Consider the following 21,216-nt stretch of genomic DNA (forward strand, 5'->3'; position numbering starts at 1 on the left):
CAATGAAGGTAAGTGACAAGAAGAAGGGGAAATTAAGGGGCGGAAGTCAAATGGTGATGGGTAGTAGGAGGGGGAAATGAAAAGAACTCTGGACAAATCAGAATTACTAATGTCTGTGGTTACCAGGCAGACCACACTTGTAAGGATTTGTTGAACACTCTGTTGGGGAACATTGTTCTGTGTCCCTGAAATAAGGCGTACCTGGAAGTTTCCCTGAGATAACAAGTTTTCACGACCGCTTATGATCCTAAGTTCTGCTGTATCTTCCCATACTGCCCATCAGGATGCCTGAGTTTTCCTCCCAGCTCTGTCACTGATTAGCTGTGTGATTTCAGGCCACTTTCCCTATCTGTAAAGTAAGATTTGACAGCTATACTATTTTTAAGATGTCTTCCAAGTTTAAAGTATTTTGAGTCAATGGGTAAAATTTGTACTGAGGACATCAAAGATTAATAGATCTTCTTCTGTGAGGACTATAGTTTCCATAAGGTAGGGAGATACAGAAATTATCATTCCTACTTTATAAATAGAAGGAGGACATTTGGTGGGGAGGGGAAGGAATCAGGCCAGCCTTCTCTCTCTCCCAATGCTTATTTCACCCTTGGTGAAATTTGAGAGATAAACAGGTGTGGAGAAGTAGGACAGCAGCAGGATGAAGCAAAGGTTTATCTGCACCAGAAGTTCCTTACTCTGGCCTCACCTTGCTCCCAACAGTGGCCAGGCAGAAAAACAAAACAAAAACAAAAACAAAAATATCTGGTGAGTTCATTGCTAGTCGGGAAAGTACCTGCTATTTTTGGGAAAGTGAAAGTTTCAATTTCCTAGAATAGGAACCGTCCACTTTAAGACCCTTCCAATAACCAGTGACGTGCACAGCTTTGGACTTTCCACGATTTGTATGTGTAGGGAGGATTAAGGTGGAAGACAGTAGAGGAAGGAGATTTATTCATTTACCCAACAAACATTTATTTATTGTCCACTATGAATGGAGCCCTGTGCCAGGTAGTAGATATAAAGCTTAATAAGATAGACAGCCTCCCCCGCAAGGGCTCATGGTCTCGTGGAAAGACAGAGGTCTACAGTGGGCGGTGGAGAGTTTAATAGGGACTGTGAGAGGTAAGCCCCAGCAGCAGAGCAACAAGAGCACGTAGAAAGGGCACTTTCTCCAGACTGAGAAGATAAAGCAAGGCTTCTTGGGAGACTTGAATCCTGAGTTGAATCTTAAAGAACTGGGGCAAATCCAGGAGCATCGTTCACCGAATGGCAGGAAACAACATATTCAGAGGCACAAAGGCATCAGGAGGGCAGGAAGTTTGTTGTGGATAGAACTTAATCCAACAAGAAAGGGTGAGACAAACGGGCTAGAAAAACTGTCTCTGAGGAAGATGTGAGCAGAAAAAGGGGTGAAGACACAGGGAGGATTTTACAGGAGTGACATCGTCTTATGCGTCTTTTAGAAAGAAGAATGACTTTGTGAACAATGGCTGGAAGAGGTGCACCAACGGTAGGGGAACCTCTCTGAATATGAGATCATCTCACACTATGAATGAAAGTTACAAGAACGAGATCAGAGAGAAGATAAGGGATTCAGAGCTTTTCGGAGCTAGAAGTGAAAAAGCTTTACTTGATCTGATTATAAAGTAGATTATGACACAAGATGCAATATAATGTATTAGCTGAGAGCGTGGACTCTGGGGTCAGGCCTGGATTCCAAGTCCAATTCCACCACTGTGCAACCTTGGGAAAGTCCTTTAATCTCTTTGAGACTCAGTATTCTCATCCATAAAATGGGGATAATAACTAACAATCTCAAAGGGCTGAGGATAAGGATTAAAAATGATAATACATGAAAAAGGCTTAGCATAGTTCCTACTCTGTACACAGTACACAGTACAGTACACAGTACACAGTAACTCATCAATACTTTATTCATACTGTTAATTAGGGAACAGTTCTCTGTCCCACCATACCCTAGCTCCCCAACAAAATATCAGGTCCTGGTGGGAATAGGGAAGGATACAGAAAGGCCAACTCATGAATATTTATGTCATACTGGTTAATATGTATCTCAAAGAACAATTCAAAGGCTAAGACAGCCAGCAAAATAGTCCCTGTGATTATCTCTGGGATGTGAAACAGTGTGCAGCTTTACTTTTCTCCTTCCTACCTGTCTCTATTTTCTACATTTCCTATATGAATGTGTGCTATTTATATAAGGAAAAAATATTTTGAAATGTACTTATGATGCCACAGTACAGTACTCAGCACCAGGCAAAGCTCTGTTCATCAAGGAAATAAGGTCCCTGGATACAGAAAGCAACCTCCTGCCCTCCCATGGCCCCAACAAAAGTACACATGGTCTAAATCTCCATCATCGGGCCTCCAGCTCCAAAAACAACCACCCAGGGGAACACCCCCAGGGAAAGCCAAAGCAGGAGCTACTCTGGGTCACTGAGATGGCCCTGAGAAGGCTCCAGCATCTCTGGGGTCTCAGTCCTCCTGTTCTGCTGCACCAGGCGGGAGTAGAGGTCCTGCCCCTCCATGAGCTGCTCATGCTCCTTCAGCTCTCCCTGGCTCAGCACCAGGATCTGGTCGGCGTTCAGAACCGTGTGCAGCTTGTGGGCGATCACCAGCACCGTGCGGTCCCCGCGAGCTTTCCAGTCCTGCAGCTGAAGGGGGAGGATCATAACACCTCAGAAAGATAAGAATGAGATGGACGCCACGGCCCCACTGGGCACCATCTCTAGTGACTTAGGGTAGAGAAGGCATGAAACACAAGAAGATAAGACAGAACGGGAGGGAAAGGTCTGCGCTGCCCTCCTCTCTCAGAGGGGCTGTGGCAGCTGGAGGATGGGACGGGAGACATGGCGGCATCAGGGATGTCCCCACACCACCCCCACGTAGCCTCCATTCCATCCCAGCCCTAAGAAAGGTCCCACCGCCCCTGCCCCTCCGAGCCCAGTACTCACAGCCTGCTCACACTCCACGTCCAGGGCACTGGTGGCTTCATCCAGGATGAGGACCCGGGGGTCCCTCACAAGGGCCCGGGCGATGGCCAGACGTTGCTTCTGTCCCACAGCCAACTGGTTCCCTTTCTCCCCAACCTCTGAGGAAACCGAGAAATCCCTCTCCTCATACACAGGTGACCACGAAAACATCCTCCTCACAAGCACAGCTGGTATTTCCACAGCCAACAATTAGGCGGATGAGGGCCCGGAGTAGGGGAGGGACCTCTAGGGCTGCCCGTGTAGATAGAGCATCATCACCCTGCCCTGCTCTCCAGGAACAAAGGCTCCTGAGCTGGACAGGCAGCTACAGAACTCATGATGCTGGGGAGGGAGGTGAGTGGGTTTGGCTGAAGGTACCTGTATCCCTAAAGCAATTAGAGAAAGAAGAACAAAAAACCCCAAAGTTAGCAGAAGGAAAGAAATCATAAAGTTCAGATCAGAAATAAACGAAAAAGAAATGAAGAAAGCGATAACAAAGATCAATAAAACTAAAAGCTGGTTCTTTGAGAAGATAAACAAAATTGATAAACCATCAGCAAGAATCATCAAGAAAAAAAGGAAGAGGACGCATATCAATAGAATTAGAAATGAAAAAGGAGAAGTAACAACTGACACTGCAGAAATACAAAGGATCATGAGAGATTACTACAGGCAACTCTATGCCAATAAAATGGACAACCTGGAAGAAATGGACAAATTCTCAGAAAAGCACAACCTTCCGAGACTGAACCAGGAAGAAAGAGAAAATGTAAACAGACCAATCACAAGCACTGAAATTGAAACTGTGACTTAAAATCTTCCAACAAACAAAAGCCCAGGCCCAGATGGCTTCACAGGCGAATTCTATCAAATATTTAGAGAAGAGCTAACACCTATCCTTCTCAAACTCTTCCAAAATATAGCAGAGGGAGGAACACTCCCAAACTCATTCTACGAGGCCACCATCACCCTGATACCAAAACCAAAGATGTCACATCTTTGTTGATGTGACAGAAAAGAAAGAAAACTACAGGCCAATATCACTGATGAACATAGATGCAAAAATCCTCAACAAAATACTAGCAAACAGAATCCAACAGCACATTAAAAGGATCATACACCATGATCAAGTGGGGTTTATTCCAGGGATGCAAGGATTCTTCAATATATACAAATCAATCAACGTGATACACCATATTAACAAATTGAAGGAGAAAAAGCATATGATCATCTCAATAGATGCAGAAAAAGCTTTCGACAAAATTCAGCACCCATTTATGATAAAAAACCTCCAGAGAGTAGGCATAGAGGGAACTTACCTCAACATACTAAACGCCATATATGACAAACCCACAGCCAACATCGTTCTCAATGGTGAAAAACTGAAACCATTTCCACTAAGATCAGGAACAAGACAAGGTTGCCCACTCTCACCACTATTATTCAACATACTTTTGGAAGTTTTAGTGACAGCAATCAGAGAAGAAAAAGAAAAAAAGGGAATATAAATCAGAAAAGATGAAGTAAAACTGTCACTGTTTGCAGATGACATGATACTATGCATAGAGAATCCTAATGATGCTACCAGAAAACTACTAGAGCTAATCAATGAATCTGGTAATGTAGCAGGATACAAAATTAATGCACAGAAATCTCTTTCACTCCTATACACTAATGATGAAAAATCTGAAAGAGAAATTAAGGAAACACTCCCATTTACCATTGCAACAAAAAGAATAAAATACCTAGGAATAAACCTACCTAAGGAGACGAAAGACCTGTATGCAGAAAACTATAAGACACTGATGAAAGAAATTAAAGATGATAAAGACAGATGGGGAGATATACCATGTTCTTGGATTGGAAGAATCAACATTGTGAAAATGACTATATCACCCAAAGCAATCTACAGATTCAATGCAATCCCTATCAAACTACGAATGGCATTTTTCACAGAACAAGAAAAAAAAATTGCACAATTTGTATGGAAACACAAAAGACCCCGAATAGCCAAAGCAATCTTGAGAAAGAAAAACGGAGCTGAAGGAATCAGGCTCCCTGACTTCAGACTATACTACAAAGCTACAGTAATCAAGACAGTACGGTACTGGCACAAAACCAGAAATATAGATCAGTGAAACAGGATAGAAAGCCCAGAGATAAACCCACGCACATATGGTCACCTTAACTTTGATAAAGGAGGCAAGAATATACAATGTAGAAAAGACAGCCTCTTCAATAAGTGGTGCTGGGAAAACTGGACAGCTACATGTAAAAGAATGAAATTAGAACACTCCCTAACACCATACACAAAAATAAACTCAAAGTGGATTAAAGACCTAAATGTAAGGCCAGACACTATAAAACTCTTAGAGGAAAACATAGGCAGAACACTCTATGACATAAATCACAACAAGATCCTTTTTGACCCACCTCCAAGAGAAAGGGAAATAAAAACAAAAATAAACAAATGGTACCTAATGAAACTTAAAAACTTTTGCACAGCAAAGGAAACCATAAACAAAACCCAAAGACAAGCCTCAGAATAGGAGAAAATATATGCAAATGAAGCAAATGACAAAGGATTAATCTCCAAAATTTACAAGCAGCTCAGGCAGCTCATTATCAAAAAAACAAACAACCCAATCCAAAAATGGGCAGAAGACCTAAATAGACATTTCTTTGAAGATATACAGATTGCCAACAAACACATGAAAGGATGCTCAACATCAGTAATCATTAGAGAAATGCAAGTCAAAACTACAATGAGGTATCACCTCACACCGGTCAGAATGGCCATCATCAAAAAATCTACAAACGATAAATACTGGAGAGGGTGTGGAGAAAAGGGAACCCTCCTGCACTGTTGGTGGGAATGTAAATTGATACAGCCACTATGGAGAACAGGATGGAGGTTCCTTAAAAAACTAAAAATAGAACTACCATATGACCCAGCAATCCCACTACTGGGCATATACCCTGAGAAAACCATAATTCAAGAAGAGTCATGTACCACAATGTTCACTGCAGCTCTATTTACAATAGTCAGGACATGGAAGCAATCTAAGTGTCCTTCGACAGATGAATGGATAAAGAAGATGTGGCACATCTATACAACGGAATATCACTCAGCCATAAAAAGAAATGAAATTGATTTATTTGTAGTGAGGTGGATGGACCTAGAGTCTGTCATACAGAGTGAAGTAAGTCAGAAAGAGAAAAACAAATACCGTATGCTAACACATATATATGGAATCTAAAACAAAGGTTCTGAAGAACCTAGGGGCAGGACAGGAATAAAGACACAGACATAGAGAATGGACTTGAGGACACGGGGAGGGGGAAGGGTAAGCTGGGACAAAGTGAGAGAGTGGCATGGACATATATACAATACCAAATGTAAAATAGATAGCTAGTGGGAAGCAGCCGCATAGCACAGGGAGATCAGCTCGGTGCTTTGTGTCCACATAGAGGGGTGGGATAGGGAGGGTGGGAGGGAGACGCAAGAGGGAGGGGATATGGGGATATATGTATACGTATAGCTGATTCACTTTGTTATAAAGCAGAAACCAACACACCATTGTAAAGCAATTATACTCCAATAAAGATGTTAAAAAAAAAAGAAGGTACCTGTATCAAGTCCATGCTTCATTTCCTTTATGAACTCCTCCACTCTGGCCGCCCGTGCAGCAGCCAGCACCTTCTCATCGCTGCAGCCCTTCAGCCCATAAGTGATGTTGTCCCTCACCGAACCCGAAAACAGCACAGGCTCCTGCCCGACCAAAACCACCTGGGCAGAGGCGACAGGAGCAGAGGACCATGTGGAAACCCCCAAGGCAGGGACCCTCCTTTCCTCCTCGCCTACCTACCTCACAATGGACCCCTTGTGTTTCTTCCCCCATCTCCACCCCCTGCTCTCCGCACATACTTCTTCCATCCAATCTGCAATCCCTCTCCTTCCTCCCCACCCACCTGTTGGTGTAGGTAGCGGCGCTCATACTGGGAGATGGGCTCCCCATCCAGCAGCACCTGCCCCTCGGTGGGCTGGTACAGATTCTGCAGCAGAGCAGCTACTGTGCTCTTTCCAGATCCACTGGGCCCCACCAGTGCGGTCATCTTCCCAGGAGGCAGGGTGAACGTCAGACCCTAGAAAAGCCAGGCAAGAGTGAGGGGCCTGCCTGTTTGCCCTCCCTCTCCTCTTCTTTCTATCAGAGAAGGATAAGCTTCTCATCACTCAGGGCGTGAGGGGCCCAGATTCCCTCCCTGGGGTCTCCGTTGGGCACCTTGAGCACAGGCTGGTCAGGGCGATTGGGATACACAAAGGAGACGTTCTGGAATTCCATCAGGCCCTGCAGAGTGGGCGGGGCCAGTGTCCCAGTTGGAGGCAGATTTGGCTTTCGGTCCAGGTAGCAGAACACCTTCTCTGCAGCCCCCACATTGCTCAGCATGTCCCCAAACATGTACACCAGGGTCTGCAAAACAGGAAGGCAGGGGTCAGCCAAGCAAAGGAAGCTCCACCAGGAACGAACTTCCCAACTCCTCACACCCTGCCTGTCACACTCCACCCCAGCCATGCTTCTCCCCTCATCCAAAAAAGATTCCCTACCTTTTATATATACATAGATAGATATAGATATATACACATATATATAGATATGTATATTTATTTATTTTTGGCTGCATTGGGTCTTCGTTGCTGCGTGGACTTTCTCTAGTTGTGGCAAGTGAGGACTACTCTTGGTTACGGTGCACAGGCTTCTCATTGCAGTGGCTGCTCTTGTTGCAGAGCACGGGCTCTAGGCATGCGGGCTTCAGTAGTTGTGGCACGTGGGCTCAGTAGTTGTGGCTCGTGGGCTCTAGAGCGCAGGCTCAGTAGTTGTGGAGCACGGGCTTAGTTGCTCCGCGGCATGTGCGATCTTCCCGGACCAGAGATCAAACCCGTGTCCCCTGCATTGGCAGGCGGATTCTTAACCACTGCGCCACCAGGGAAGTCCCGATTCCCTACTGTTAATGTGCGATCTTTTTTTTTTTTCTTTTTTTGGCCGTGCCACAGGGCATGTGGGATGTGGGATCCTGTTTCCCTGACCAGCGATCAAACCCGTGCCCCCTGCAGTGGAAGCATGGAGTACTAACCACTGGACCGCCAGGGAAGTCCCCTTAATGTGCAATTTGCTTGAATTTCAAAGGGGCACCAATACCCCATTATTCCAATTTGCCAGGTAAAGGATGGAGACCAGAGTCCTTCCATCCCCAGACCTTTCCAGTTACTCGTACACAGCTCTGTCTGGCCGAGTTACACAGGGAACTCCTTAAAAGCGGGTGCTGTGCCCACCTCCTCTTTGCAGATGCCAGACTGCTTTGCACAGCTCTCCACCCATAAAAGATGTTTAATCCGTGTCTACGAAACTTATAAAGCCCAAGATCCAGTAACTAATTATTTTTGAAAACTGGTAAATATAGGAAGGAACTAAACACTTACTGTGCCTTTCCTAATCAAACTGTACCACTTGGCAACCAAACAGTAGATGAGGACACATCTCCCTTGAGACATGCATCTAATAAATAAGGAATGGGGGAGTGTCACCGTTTTGCCACCGCAAATGATTTAATGGATCTAAGCTTTACTGGTTGCTGTCACCACAGATGTATATGAGAGAGAGAAAGAGATCAGTGTAATATATACCTCTATGAAAAATGTGAAAATCTGATCATTGACTTGCATTTGGTGAAGTTGTTGTTAATTCTCTTGCTGTGGCCATGGCTTTGTGGTTACATGTATTTTAATGTTTACATGTAGTGATACATATTTACAGATGAAACCGTATCTTGGATTGCTTCAAAATAATATGGGGGGAGGGAAGTGGGTGGGGTTACAGATTAAATAAGATTGGCCATGAATTGGTAACTGTTAAAACAGATGCTGGGGGATAAACAACAAGGTCCTACCGTATAGCAGAGAGGACTATATTCAATATCCTATGATATATACACACTACTATATAGAAAATAGATAACTAATAAGGACCTACTGTGTAGCACAGGGAACTCTACTCAATACTCTGTAAAGACCTACATGGGAAAAGAATCTAAAAAAGAGTGGATATATGTATAACTGATTCACTTTGCTGTACACCTGAAACTAACACAACACTGTAAATCAACTATACCCCAATATAAAACAAAAATTTTAAATAAAATAAAGAAAAAAAAAGTTAAAAAAAAAACAGATGTTGGGTACATGGGGGTTCACATTATAGTTTTTTTCTCTTTTATTGCCCATGTTTGAAATTCTCTATCACAATGAGTTGGGGTTATTTCAGTTTGTTGTTTTTTTTTAAGGGGAACAAATAGAAGACAAAGCGGGAAAAGAGAGCCTGCACAGCTCCTGACTCACTTGCATGTGGTTGCCCACGTCCTCCTGGTAGAGCAGAAAGGAGATCAGCCCGCCCCGGGTGAGGTCCCCAGCCAGGATCTGCTGCAGCCCACGTCTCAGCAATATAACCTTCATTGCCAAGTGCAGCATCTGGAGGGAGAAGGAAAGGGAGCCTGAGAATCTTCCATTCTTTGGCCTCCCTGCCCCTATGACACTGAGCGACCCCCAGACCAGCTGTAGGAAGAGGACCATCACTTTCCCTGCCCCCTCCCTGAGCCCTTCCTCCAGCCACTCAGCCTCCTCACCCTCCTTAAGAGGCAGTAGAGGGCCCTTTCCAGATCTCGTCGCCACCACAGCTGCCGGCATCGGTCAAGAGCCTCCTTATAGCGACGGACCTCATGCTCCTCCGCCCCAAAACTGCGCACAGTCTGCAGCCCTCCAACTGCCTCACGTACCACCTGTCCTGCTTTCGCCACAGCATCCTGGATCTCCTGAAGGACTGCCTGGAAAAGTGGGGCAGGAGATAGGAGGGGCTGATTCGGCAGAAGACAGCCGACCCCCACGTCTCATTCCAGCCCTTGGAACGCTCTCTTCACGCTAAGTGAAGTAAGTCAGACAGAGAAAGACAAATATTATATGATATCATTTACATGTGGAATCTAAAAAAATAATACAAATGAATCTGCATACAAACAGAAACAGACTCACAGACGTAGAAAACAAACTTATGGTTACCAAAATTGGGGGAAGGGGGGAGTGGATAAATTAAGAGTTTGAGATGAACAGATACAAACTACTAACACAAAATAGATAAGCAACAAGGATTTACTGTATAGCACAGGGAACTACATTCAACATCTTTTAATAACCTATAATGAAAAATAACCTGAAAATCTCTCTCTCTCTCTCTCTCTCTCTCTTCCCCGCCACCTCTCTTCCCACCCCACTCTCTGTCACACACACACACAAAGTCCCAGAGGGTCATGGACCTTCTGAAGCCTCTAAGGGCCTGGAGAAGGCCTCTAGGAGAACTTTCTTCTTCCCTGGGGATTCCCTAGCATCTACACATACCTGATGGCGAGCACTGTACATCTTTTCAGCCGCTGTCATTAGAGGCACCTCAAGCAGAGAAAGGAGGGTGAGTCGAGGTGACAGGTTGAGCATGAAGCTGTAAACTCCCAGCACTTTCACCAGGCTTCGAGACAGCACGTTGGCATTAAGAGGAAGCCAGTTACTCATCAGTTTGGTATCCGAGCTCAGCCGGGAATTCAGCTCCCCTGGGCAGGACAAAGCAGGTGAGGAAACCACATGTTGTAATGCAGAACCCCCAGAAACTCCCTCCTGAGCTCCCAATCTCACACAGCCCTCCCTCCCTGCAGACTGCCTCTCTACACGGTCCCCAAAGAGAGAAAAACAGCTCCAGGCCTTGGCACCAGGGATGCAGGGGGAGGGCAGTGGAGGGGAAAGGAAGTCCTGGGGGACCCCAGACCTGGACTCCAGGCCCTACCTGTCTTAGTCTCCTGGAAGAAAGCAAGGTCCTGGCACAGGAGGGAGGAGAAAAGCAGCTCCCGGACCCGCAGGTTGATTCTGGACATGATGAAGGTGAAGGTGCTTCCTCGGCAGCCTGCAGACAGTGAACTGCGGGGAAGGAGGGCGGCAGAGGATGAAGAGGAGAGATGCAGAGAAGGACGGAGGGAGAGAGAGAAGCAGAGGAGAAAGCATGCGAAGAAAACAAATACAAAGTTGGGGGCAGTATATCATGAGAGCAGAAGAGAAACAAATAAGAGAGAGGGAGACACAAGGGGCAGGAATCAACAGACGAAGAGAAAAGAGGACACAGTGAGCCAGCTGTGGGAACCACATCATAACACAGACAGATTCACCAGCATCACTAGTTCATTCTGTTCTAGACAGGAGGGAACAGTACAATAGAAATGGAAAGATGCTGTGAAGGGAAAGAGCCTATGGCTTGCTTCTGACCTGGTCTCTCTCAGGGCCATCCCTCCAGCTTTCCCCTTGGTCTTGGTCTCCTTCCTCCACCCCCAACGTCCTTCTTCTTACTTCCAGATATTGATACTTTCTTGTGGGAACTGTAGCAATGGACTCCCTGCCCTCCCATCTCCAAAGCCCTGGGATCCTGCTGTTCTCCCTCTCCACTGTCCTTGGGATTGGAAAATTCCTCTTAGACCAAGTGAATTTTTACAGTCAAACTCAAAGGAAAACTGTGAAAGCGCAAAAGCAGGAACTGTACAAAATATGGGTTTCTAATACAAATCTAATGACCATGTTGAGAGGGCTGCTGGCATACTCAGACATCAAATGGTGAGGGTTTGGACTTTGGTGATCACAGTGAGAACGGAGAGAAAGGAGCCATAGGAGCACGTTTTGAGTGTGGAAAATGCAAGAACGTGAGAAAGGCAGCGACGACACTGGTGCTTGGAGCTGAGGATACTGATGGTTTCATGAATGGGAATAAGAAGAGGGAGGCATTTTCAAGGAGACCAGGAGGGAGTGGGATGCACTTGGAGTTCTGGGTGCATGGAGTCTGAGGTGACAGGGCGTCATCCAATGGGAACGTCAAGGAGGCCTCTGGATTACAAGACTGGAGCTGGATGTGGGAATGTGGATGTGGGAATGTCCTGCAGACGGGAGCTGCATTAGCTCAACAGGAAAAATGTTCTTAAAGATCAAAGAACTGAGTCCTGAGAAAAGTCCATAATTAAGGATCCAGAGGAGGACGGTTCTCCAGAAGAGGCAGAGTGGACTGGAAAGTAGAAAGGGAGTTCATAAAAGCTACCTGAAGAACAAGATCAATCATAAGAGATTGTTCTGGGACTTCCCTGGTGGTCCAGTGGTTAAGACTCCGAGCTCCCAATGCAGGGGGCCCAGGTTCGATCCCTGGTCAGGAAACGAGATCCCGCGTGCTGCAGCTGAGAGACCATATGCCGCAACTAAGACCCAGCACAGACAAATAAATAAGATACATAAATAAATAATTTTTTTAAAAAAAAGAGATTGTTCTGATGCCAGATGCTACAGACACATAGAGAGCTGAGGGCTGATTTTTTTTTTTAAAGCAGCAGTTTGATCATTAAGAAGTTCACTTTTAAGTAGTTTCAGCAAAGAGTAGTAAGTATGAAATAATGAAGAACTGGTTTTTGAGGGATTCTAAATGAAGTATGACCATATCAAAGGAGCAGGATCAAGCAGCCGGCTGGTATTTGGGGAAGGCTAGTGAGGTACTCGCACGACCCTGAGAATGAGCACCTCCTTAAATTTTGCAGCCTAGGTGCCTGACTCACCTCATCCTAGTCCCAGCCCTATCAAGCAGTTAGTTAATTAGTTACTTAGTTTGTAGACAGCGGACTCCTGGCTACGTCTTAAAACAGAAGGAAAAGTAAATGAAGTGGAAAAGAGTAAAGATGCTGGAAAGAAAGGTGACAAGCCTCAGAGTAAGATCTTCCAGGAGAGACAAGATGACTTAAGGACGAAGAGTCAGGAGGAAGAAACATGCCCACCCTGACAACTGGATAACTGTGGAAACAAACACAGGGTGGGAGGTTGGAGACAGAAAAGAGAAATGGAACTTCATGGAGATAAAAGTGTTGAGAGGTAACTGAGAGACATTCCATTCGACACATAAACACCTTTCGTACTACATTCACTCCTATCCGTAACTATAATAAGTAATATAAACTTTGAAGATGTTGGAGCCACGTGGTGAACGGAGGAATAACTGAGTGGATGCATGACACAGAATGGTGAATGAACAAATACAGATTTTTTAGTTTAAGTATTTTGTGCTTTGGGCACCAGAGGGTCTGAAAACAGTTAGGAAAGTGAGGGCCCCTGTAAAAACTGGGGGCTAGCAAATCACCATCACCTACCTCCCAACAGAGAAGAGACACATGAAAAAGATGGCGCTGGCAAAGGCATCAGGATCAAAATCACCTCCCAGGATGTCAATCACAAGACCAGAATAGTAAGAGATTAATGTCTCACCTGCGGGAGGACAACAGTGAATGTGCTGGTGCCCAGGGCCTTTTCCCACCTCCAAGTCACAGCGCCCTCTCCCGACTCACCCAACACGGCAACAGCGAGGAAGAAGAAGGCCACACCCAGGAAAGGCAGGTCTGGCCTTGAGAGCTTCAGCAACCTCCACATCAAGGCTCTGTTGTTCTCCTGGCCCTGCTCCCTCTCCCGGGCTCCTGGAGGGCTCAGCACAGCCCACACGCCCCAGCTCAGCGCTGCCGCTCCGTAACCCAGCAGCAGCCAGCTCCACGGGGCTGAAGCCGCCCTGGCTGGGGGAGCACTCAAGGTCCCCGGGACCAGGGCCCGCAGGGAGAGAAACAGAGGGGTCACCAGGCAGAGGGGGGGCAGCAGTGCTCCCGCAAACCTCAGCAGCCCTCCCAGCCTCAAAAGCCACCAAAGCCCTCCCAGTCGCAAGGTGCCTTCTAGCCACAGGCCTGGAAGCCCGCGGGGAAGCAGAGCCCCCAGGGTCCCCTGCAGCAGCCAGAGTAACGCCCAGTCGGCCAGCAGCAGGAAGGCCCAGGGTCTCAGGTCAGGTAGCCGCATGGCGAGATCTAGGCGTAGAAGGTGAGAAACGACAGAGGTGAGTCCCAATCCTTGTCCCCACTCCTCCCCACTCGCACTCCGCCGAACGCGTCCACGGGCTTCCCATTTTATTTACCCAGTGCTACCCTGAAAGATGCCTGAAAAGTGTTTGGTCCTCTCCCTCCTAGGATCCCAGGCATTCGGCCTGACAGAGGGAGCTGGGAAGCCTGACCACCTGCAGCCTCATCCTCTAAAAAAAAGACCCGTGACCCCCTCCCCCCACCCCGCCCCCGCCAGCCGCCCCCGCCGAGTTCCAAAGGGCCAAGCGGTCCCGCCCCGCTCCCTCGCTCCCGGGGTCTAGAAGGGCTGGAAGCCTGGGACGCGGAGTGGCTGGTGGATGGGCTGCGTCCCAGTTAGAGCTCCAGGTTCCCACGCGCACCAACTCACCGGAGGGGACTTCTGGGCTGCAGCTCGGAGGTCTTTCCTTTACGTGCCGGGGGCCGAGCTCTGAAGTGCCCTCGCGCCGCCTCCGCTTCGTTTCCCCTCTGTCGGCGGGCGAGGATCCCCGAGCCAGGGCGGCCGGGCTCCCTCGGCTTTCGCTTTCGCTTCCGCAGCCGGTGCCCGGTGCTGGGCCCGGCGGCCAGCAGGCGGCGCGCGACACCTGCAGCCCGCGGAACAGACCCCTGAGTCCTGCTCCACGTGCCAGGCCCCGGTTAGTCTCCACCCTCAGCAACAGTTACTCTGTCATAGGAAACGGCTGCAGTTTTTTAAATTGCCACTAAGTAAAATAGAGCTGTTTCGAGGATTGGGATGCTTTGTAATTGGAGAACCGATGGATTTTCATACCTCAGCTCTGAACCTATTTTGAGAACTGCCCTCTTTCCCAATCCAAGTTCCAGATGTAGGATCTTGGGGTTTAAAACAACAACAACAAACAAACAAACAAAACACACACACACACACACGAAACAGAGCCAGAGTCCAAGCGAGAAACACACAGGACTTCTATACAGAAGGCCCAGCTACTCTCACCAGGACCTAAGTGAGTTTCCACTTACAGATTCTGAGCTGAGAAGGCCCCCCACCACTGCACATCTTCCCTGTCTTTCTCAGCACAGCTCCTGAGCAGAGAAAGTGTTCAGACGCCTCTAGATTTATGCTTCAGATTATGGTGGAACCACCTTCCTCATATGAGGGAAGTAGACTTTGCTTCTTAGTTTAACACTGATTAGCACAGTAGTCAGGTTTCTATAGGTCCTGCCAGACCCAGAGCCCATCTATGGGGCAGGTAGATTGGTTTATTCCAGAAATAACTCTTCTGGTTGAAACCACCTCCCAGACTCAACATATTCCCCAAGGGAGGGCCACGTGGATTCCAATGCACCCTTTTGAAATGTTATTGGCACGACTTCCATGAGTCACTTCAAATTTAGATTTGAAGTTAGAGGATTACTAAAACTTCTCCAACCCCGTCCATTCTGGGATTTTAAGGATCTCTCTCTAACGAAAGAGCTCCATGTTCAGCTGCTTCCTACTTACAAGCTCTTCCTTTGACGAACTCTCCTTGGAGAGGTGACAGTGTCCTGCTCCTTCCTGAAATCCCAGCGTGATTCAGAAAATCTCATTCTGTCTCATCTTTCTAACCTGGTTACCTTTTCCTCATATTTCCAACTTCAGCGAGTCCTCCTTATCTCCTCTTCCACTTCAATCACAGTCTTGTCATCTTGCAATGGAGTGTGACCCATCATGAAATGGAACCCCTAACGTCCATCTTTCCATGTAATAGCCAATCTCTCCACGGGGTTATTTGAGATAAATGGGACCGTGTTTACAATTACCGCACACACGTGAGGAGGAAGCTTGTTCATCCTACTTTACCAAGTCAAAAACAGTTGTTCTAAGCGCACTACACCCAGATACCCAAACCATTAACAACTGACTACACAGGAGCCTTCAGGCTGTGTGCCTAACCTGAATTAAATTGCACCTAAGTGTCCACAGACAATGTTGAACCTTCCCGAGGTCCTGGAGAGATGAAAGTGGAAGGAAAGCCCAGAGAAATATTTGATGAGACCCCATTTCTTAGGTAGGGGTTTGAGTCTCTTTTCTCAGGAAAAGTCTGTCTTTATTTCCTGATCCCTCCTCCCAACAAGCCCAGCCCAGAGCCCTCACAAGGCCACAACACAGAGGCTTTTATAACCGTTTTCCTTTATTGTGCTCGGTGGGACACCCAGAAGGTTGGGCTGGGGGTGATACTCATGGAGACAGAGAACACACAAAAGGATAAACTACACGCTGCCTCCCAGTGGCCCCTGGTTCTCTATCTCTGGGTCAGGTCAGGCCCCCCTTTCTCCTGGGGTGTAACCTGGCCCAGGTCCCCAAGTCCACCACCGCCACCATTACTGACTGGCCTCACGGTATTGGTACATCAGGTCACTGACGTCTGTACTTTCCACTTTCAACCAACCGTCCTCCTTCACGTGGTACACTGCAGGCAAAGGAGAAAGAACAGAGTCGGGCTTCCCTGGTGGCGCAGTGGTTGAGAGTCCGCCTGCCGATGCAGGGGACACGGGTTCGTGCCCCGGTCTGGGAAGATCCCACATGCCAGGGAGCGGCTGGGCCCGTGAGGTACCACAAAAAAAAAAAAAAAAAAAAAAGAACAGAGTCACCTTCCCTTCAGCAAGATCCTGCTAATGATGTTATGTTGAAGGCGACAACAGCAACACACATTCTCAAAGCCCTTATTATGGGGATTGCAATGCCCCCTTCAGGCTCTGAAAACCCGTTCCCTGCCACTCAGCCTCCCCCATGTCTCCCAATCTCAACCCCCCTCCTTCTTCCTCACTCCCCAGGGGCGTGGCAGGGGAGGAGGGCATTGGTCTCTTACTATTGACAACGCCTCCAGAATAGCTGTCTCGGTGGGTGGCATGAACAATTGCCCTTCGGCCCAGGTCACAGGCCTCTTCAATGCTAAGGTCAGGTCTATAGCCAGTATCCATGACCCCATAGGCATGGGAGCACCCACTACCGGTGGAGAACATATTTCCCGAGAGCCGAGTCCCATCTGCATCCACGTAGTAGAGTCCAGGCCCCTATAGGATGCAAGAAGGGTCTAGGTTGGAAGTGGAAAGGAAGTTGTTGGTAACATCCAGATTCAAGTGTGAGCCATGAGAAGTGGACCAAAGACTTAGGCTGACCCCAGGAACATCTGAACTAGGAGAACACTGTGGGAACAATCATAGCACTTAAGGGAGGAAAAACAAACTTGGAATCAGCTATTTGATCCAAAGGGACAAGCTTATGAAACAATGGTCCACATCCAGACCCAGAAATTGCCAGTGGGTAACAGTTCTATAACCGAGTGTTCTCTGTGCCACATACCCTGTAGGGGAGGGAGTGGGAGTGTAAGGTGGGGAAACTGACCTCTCATCCACATGTGGGAATATGGAGAAGGGAGGGGACTCACTTTCTTGTCCCAGCCACAGATCATGCTGCCCATGGAGAGGCCCATGCCCCGGTACTGGCACATCATGTTGGAGAGCAGTTTGGAGGCTGCAGACACAGAGATACGCTCACCATTCCGCAGATAGTACAGCCTGGGTGAGAACAGGAAGGTTCCAGGAGAGGACTTAGAGGTGACAGGAGAAGGCTAGCCCTCCTAGCAGCCCACTTGATGGGCAGAAAATGATTGAAGAGATAAGCATTTGAAAGGAGTGGTTTTGTAGGATCTAAGGATGGGGAAAGATTTGGAATGTATATAGAATTAACTTTTCTTTATTTTTTGGCTATGTGGCATGTGAAGCATAGTTCCCTACCAGGGATGGAACCTGCGCCCTCTGCATTGGAAGGCGGAGTCTTAACCACTGGACCACCAGGGAAGTCGTCAAGACCACATAAAGAGGGCTTCCCTGGTGGCGCAGTGGTTAGGAGTCCGCCTGCCGATGCAGGGGACACGGGTTCGTGCCCCGGTCCGGGAAGATCCCACATGCCACGGAACGGCTGGGCCCGTGAGCCATGGCCGCTGAGCCTGCGCGTCCGGACCCCCGCAACGGGAGAGGCCACAACAGTGAGAGGCCCACGTACCGGAAAAAAGAAAACAACAAAAAAACACATAAAGAAATCCCAGTAGGGACTTCCCTGGTGGCGCAGTGGTTAAGAATCTGCCTGCCAATGCAGGGGACACAGGTTCAAGCCCTGGTCCAGTAAGATCCCACATGCAGCGGAGCAACTAAGCCCGTGCGCCACAACTACTGAGCCTGCGCTCTAGAGCCCGTGAGCCACAACTACTGAGCCTGCGTGCCACAACAACAGAAGTCCGCTCACCTAGAGCCCGTGCTCTGCAACAAGACAAGCCACCGCAATGAGAGAAGCCCACGCACTGCAACGAAGACCCAATGCAGCCAAAATAAATAAATAAATAAATAAATTTTAAAAAAGAAATCCCAGTAAATGATAGGATCCCACCAGGGTCAATGCAGTTGGTGCTAAATATTGATAATTGACAAATGATCTGGCTTCTTGGCAGGAGCACAGGCTGAGATTTGGGAGAAGGTTTTTAACCACCAAAAGGCTGTTTTGTGAAATATGACATTAGCACTAAGATGCTGGGGGCAGTTAGGAGCAATGATCTGGAAGATGAAGAATCCAGGCTTAGAAGGGAGGTAAGGGGCTAGGCCTACCTGCACTCCTTCGCCAGCAGACGCTCCCAGTACTGACAGTCAGCTGCACAGCCAGACATGGTGCCAAGCAGGTAAGGGTTCATCTCAATCACCTTGTTCACCGTTAATGTGCCTGGAAGAAGATGGAGTTTGGGGAGAGGAGGAATGACCCCACAGCTCTCCCTGTGTGTCCTAAAACAATATCTGGTCCCACTTTGGTGTAGATGCGGGGCTCCTGCTGAGAGGAGGGCCCAGCTCCCCAGATTCTGCCAGCTGGAGAACACACACTCACCAATGTAATTCCCAGCCGAGGCCCGAGAATCCACAGCCACAATCAGCCCGTGCTGGAACTTGAAGGCCAGCGTGGTCGTGCCATGAGCCATCTCGATCTGAATGTTCCTTTCTCCATTCCCACCCAGGGACCGGAAGAATTCAGTGGGCTAAGGAGATAGAAAAGGCAGAGAAAGGGCCACTGAAAACTTCTGAAGCTGGACACTCCAGGAAAAGAATTTAGAGGAAGGAGATACCCAGAAATTCTCCAACCACCAATAAATGAAACAGTTAATAACCTAGCTCTACAAGGAAATGGTTTGGGAGAAGGGAAAGAAGAGGCCATGACACCAACCTTTTCCATATGCCAGCACAATAGACTAAGTGCTACACTAGATTAACTTAGAACAATGGCTTTCAACTCTCATTTTGTATTAGAATTATCTGGGCAATTTTAAAACATTCTGAGATTCTGATTCAGTTGGTCTTGTGTGGGACCTGGACACTGGTATTTTTTTTAATTGCCCTATAATTGATGTTAATGTGTAGCCGAGATATAGATGCATTTATTTAGGGCAGACTGTGTCTTGTAAGACAGCAGCATTCAGTGGAAATACTTCAAGTTTGTTTCAAGTTTAATTTTTAATATATTTGAACTATTAATTAATTAAAATGAAATATACAATCAGTTGTATTAACTACAAACGTTAAATCTCAGGATGGGCCAAGCTCATTTTAGCCTCAGGGTCTTTGCTGTTGGCCTGCAATACTTTGAAGCTTTGCCTGGATGGTTTCTTCTCTTTATTAAGGTTTCCACTCTGTTGCTCCTTTAGAGAGACCATCTGTGAGTATCTCCCAAAATACCTCCCCCGATTTCTTATCTCACTGTTTTTAAAGGTTTTCATTAAAACACTTTAATTTCCTGAAATTGTCTTATTTTCATTTGTTTTTTGTTGGCTTCCTTGCAAAATGTAAACAGAGATCTTGTCTGTCTTGTTTTAACATGTGTCTATCCCTAGCACAAGGAGTGGAGTTTGGCATATAGTAAGTACTCAATGAATATCTGTTGAATGAATGAATGAACGGCGAAAATTTAGCATAGATTTTTGGTTAGTCCATCTGTTTATAAGCTAAACTGACTCTCCCAACTTTGAACACAAATTCTGTGTACCTTACTTCCTAGAAAACTGGAAAAAGAACACACCTGGTACACAGGTAGAGGTATTCTGAATTCAGTTTAAAATAAAGGTGATTTGATAAAGCCTTCATTTGTAGCTGGGATTGTGACTCTTACTTGATGATAAAACCATGTTTCTGGAAAGTATTAATTGTGTTTTACAATAAATTGACATCTCTGATACATAAAAAAAAAAAAAAGTGCTACCATAACTAAACATTTTAAGGGTGACTGTAATGGTTTTCCATTCATAGGTCATTTAACCCTCAGGAAAAACGTTTTATGAATATTATCCCCATTTTACAGAAGAGAGACCCAAGACCTAGACTAAGGGACTTGATCCAAGGCACACAACTGTGAGTGGCTGAGCCCAGGCTAAACGCTCGAGTTCATAGGTTTTGCAAGACACTACACAGCCCCTGTATCATAGGATAGGCCCATGAGAAAAGTTTCGTGATTTGTTTGTGATGGAGAACGGGCAGGAAAGCTCTCTGGTCTCCCGATGGGAGCCCCCTTCCCGCTCACCTCTCCTTCTTTGTCCTAATCTGCACCTCCTAACCCTCAGGCGGCCAGCCCCCAAGTCCCACGTGGCCTCTTCCCTGGCTCCGGCCCTAGACCCTGGACGTGGCTCTGCTGGACTAAAGGATGGCCCCCTCCGCATTTCCCCGCCTCCGGACAGTCTCAAGGAAGACCCTCCATTACTCTGCTCCCTCCTGCCCGCCTCCCACGGGATTTTCTTACAGCCCTGACCTGCATTCCCAGGGGGAGGGCGAGCTCCGGAGATCGCAGAGAGAAACTGTAGTGACCGGGGTCCGAGCGCTGCCGGCTTCCCGCGTGAGGGAAAGCCCAGTCCTCCCGCTGCCCGCGCGGGGCTCCGCACACGTCCAGCAGCGCCATGACCGCCCAGCACCCGGAGATCTGGCGGCTCTCGGAGGAGGAAGTGAAAGCGAAAGCCCGAAGCCTTAAGGGGAGGGAACCAGAATTTTTTCCACATCCCCCTGCCCTTCTCGAGAAGTGTCCAGTGGGCGTATGGGGACCAGGAGTATTATGCTGGGGACAGGCTTCTCTGATCCGCCTTCATGGAAATTAGGGAAACGGGGGTGATAGACTGCCAGAAGAAAGGAAGAAAGAAAGCGAGCAGCTCGAAAGCTCCCTGGGCGATGAGGTTACTGTAAGAGACACCGACAGGCTGGGGCA

The 21,216-nt window shown here is 47.5% G+C and overlaps 2 protein-coding genes across 2 annotated transcripts; both read right to left on the minus strand.

Moving 5' to 3' along the window:
• Window positions 1–1,905: 1,905 nt before the first annotated feature.
• On the minus strand, window positions 1,906–14,165 carry TAP2 (transporter 2, ATP binding cassette subfamily B member). The gene is made up of 12 exons (XM_027126905.1): window positions 14,051–14,165; window positions 13,443–13,943; window positions 13,248–13,362; window positions 10,868–10,998; window positions 10,432–10,637; window positions 9,666–9,863; window positions 9,382–9,510; window positions 7,271–7,459; window positions 6,960–7,133; window positions 6,618–6,777; window positions 2,970–3,106; window positions 1,906–2,669 (listed from the first exon to the last, which is right to left on the minus strand). The coding sequence occupies exons 1-12, from the start codon at window positions 14,112–14,114 to the stop codon at window positions 2,439–2,441; spliced, it is 2,235 nt and encodes a 744-aa protein (XP_026982706.1). The 5' UTR covers window positions 14,115–14,165; the 3' UTR covers window positions 1,906–2,438.
• Window positions 14,166–16,102: 1,937 nt separating this feature from the next.
• Window positions 16,103–20,943, minus strand: PSMB8 (proteasome 20S subunit beta 8). Its single transcript, XM_027126907.1, has 6 exons — window positions 20,770–20,943; window positions 18,865–19,012; window positions 18,594–18,705; window positions 17,381–17,510; window positions 16,802–17,006; window positions 16,103–16,402 (listed from the first exon to the last, which is right to left on the minus strand). Exons 1-6 carry the CDS (start codon window positions 20,914–20,916, stop codon window positions 16,314–16,316), a joined length of 831 nt encoding a protein of 276 aa, XP_026982708.1. The 5' UTR covers window positions 20,917–20,943; the 3' UTR covers window positions 16,103–16,313.
• Window positions 20,944–21,216: the final 273 nt, after the last annotated feature.

This window comes from Aethalodelphis obliquidens, unplaced genomic scaffold (assembly GCF_003676395.1).
Source record: "Aethalodelphis obliquidens isolate GAN/ISIS:26980383/991018 unplaced genomic scaffold, ASM367639v1 scaffold31, whole genome shotgun sequence".
Taxonomy (NCBI): Eukaryota; Metazoa; Chordata; class Mammalia; order Artiodactyla; family Delphinidae; genus Aethalodelphis; species Aethalodelphis obliquidens.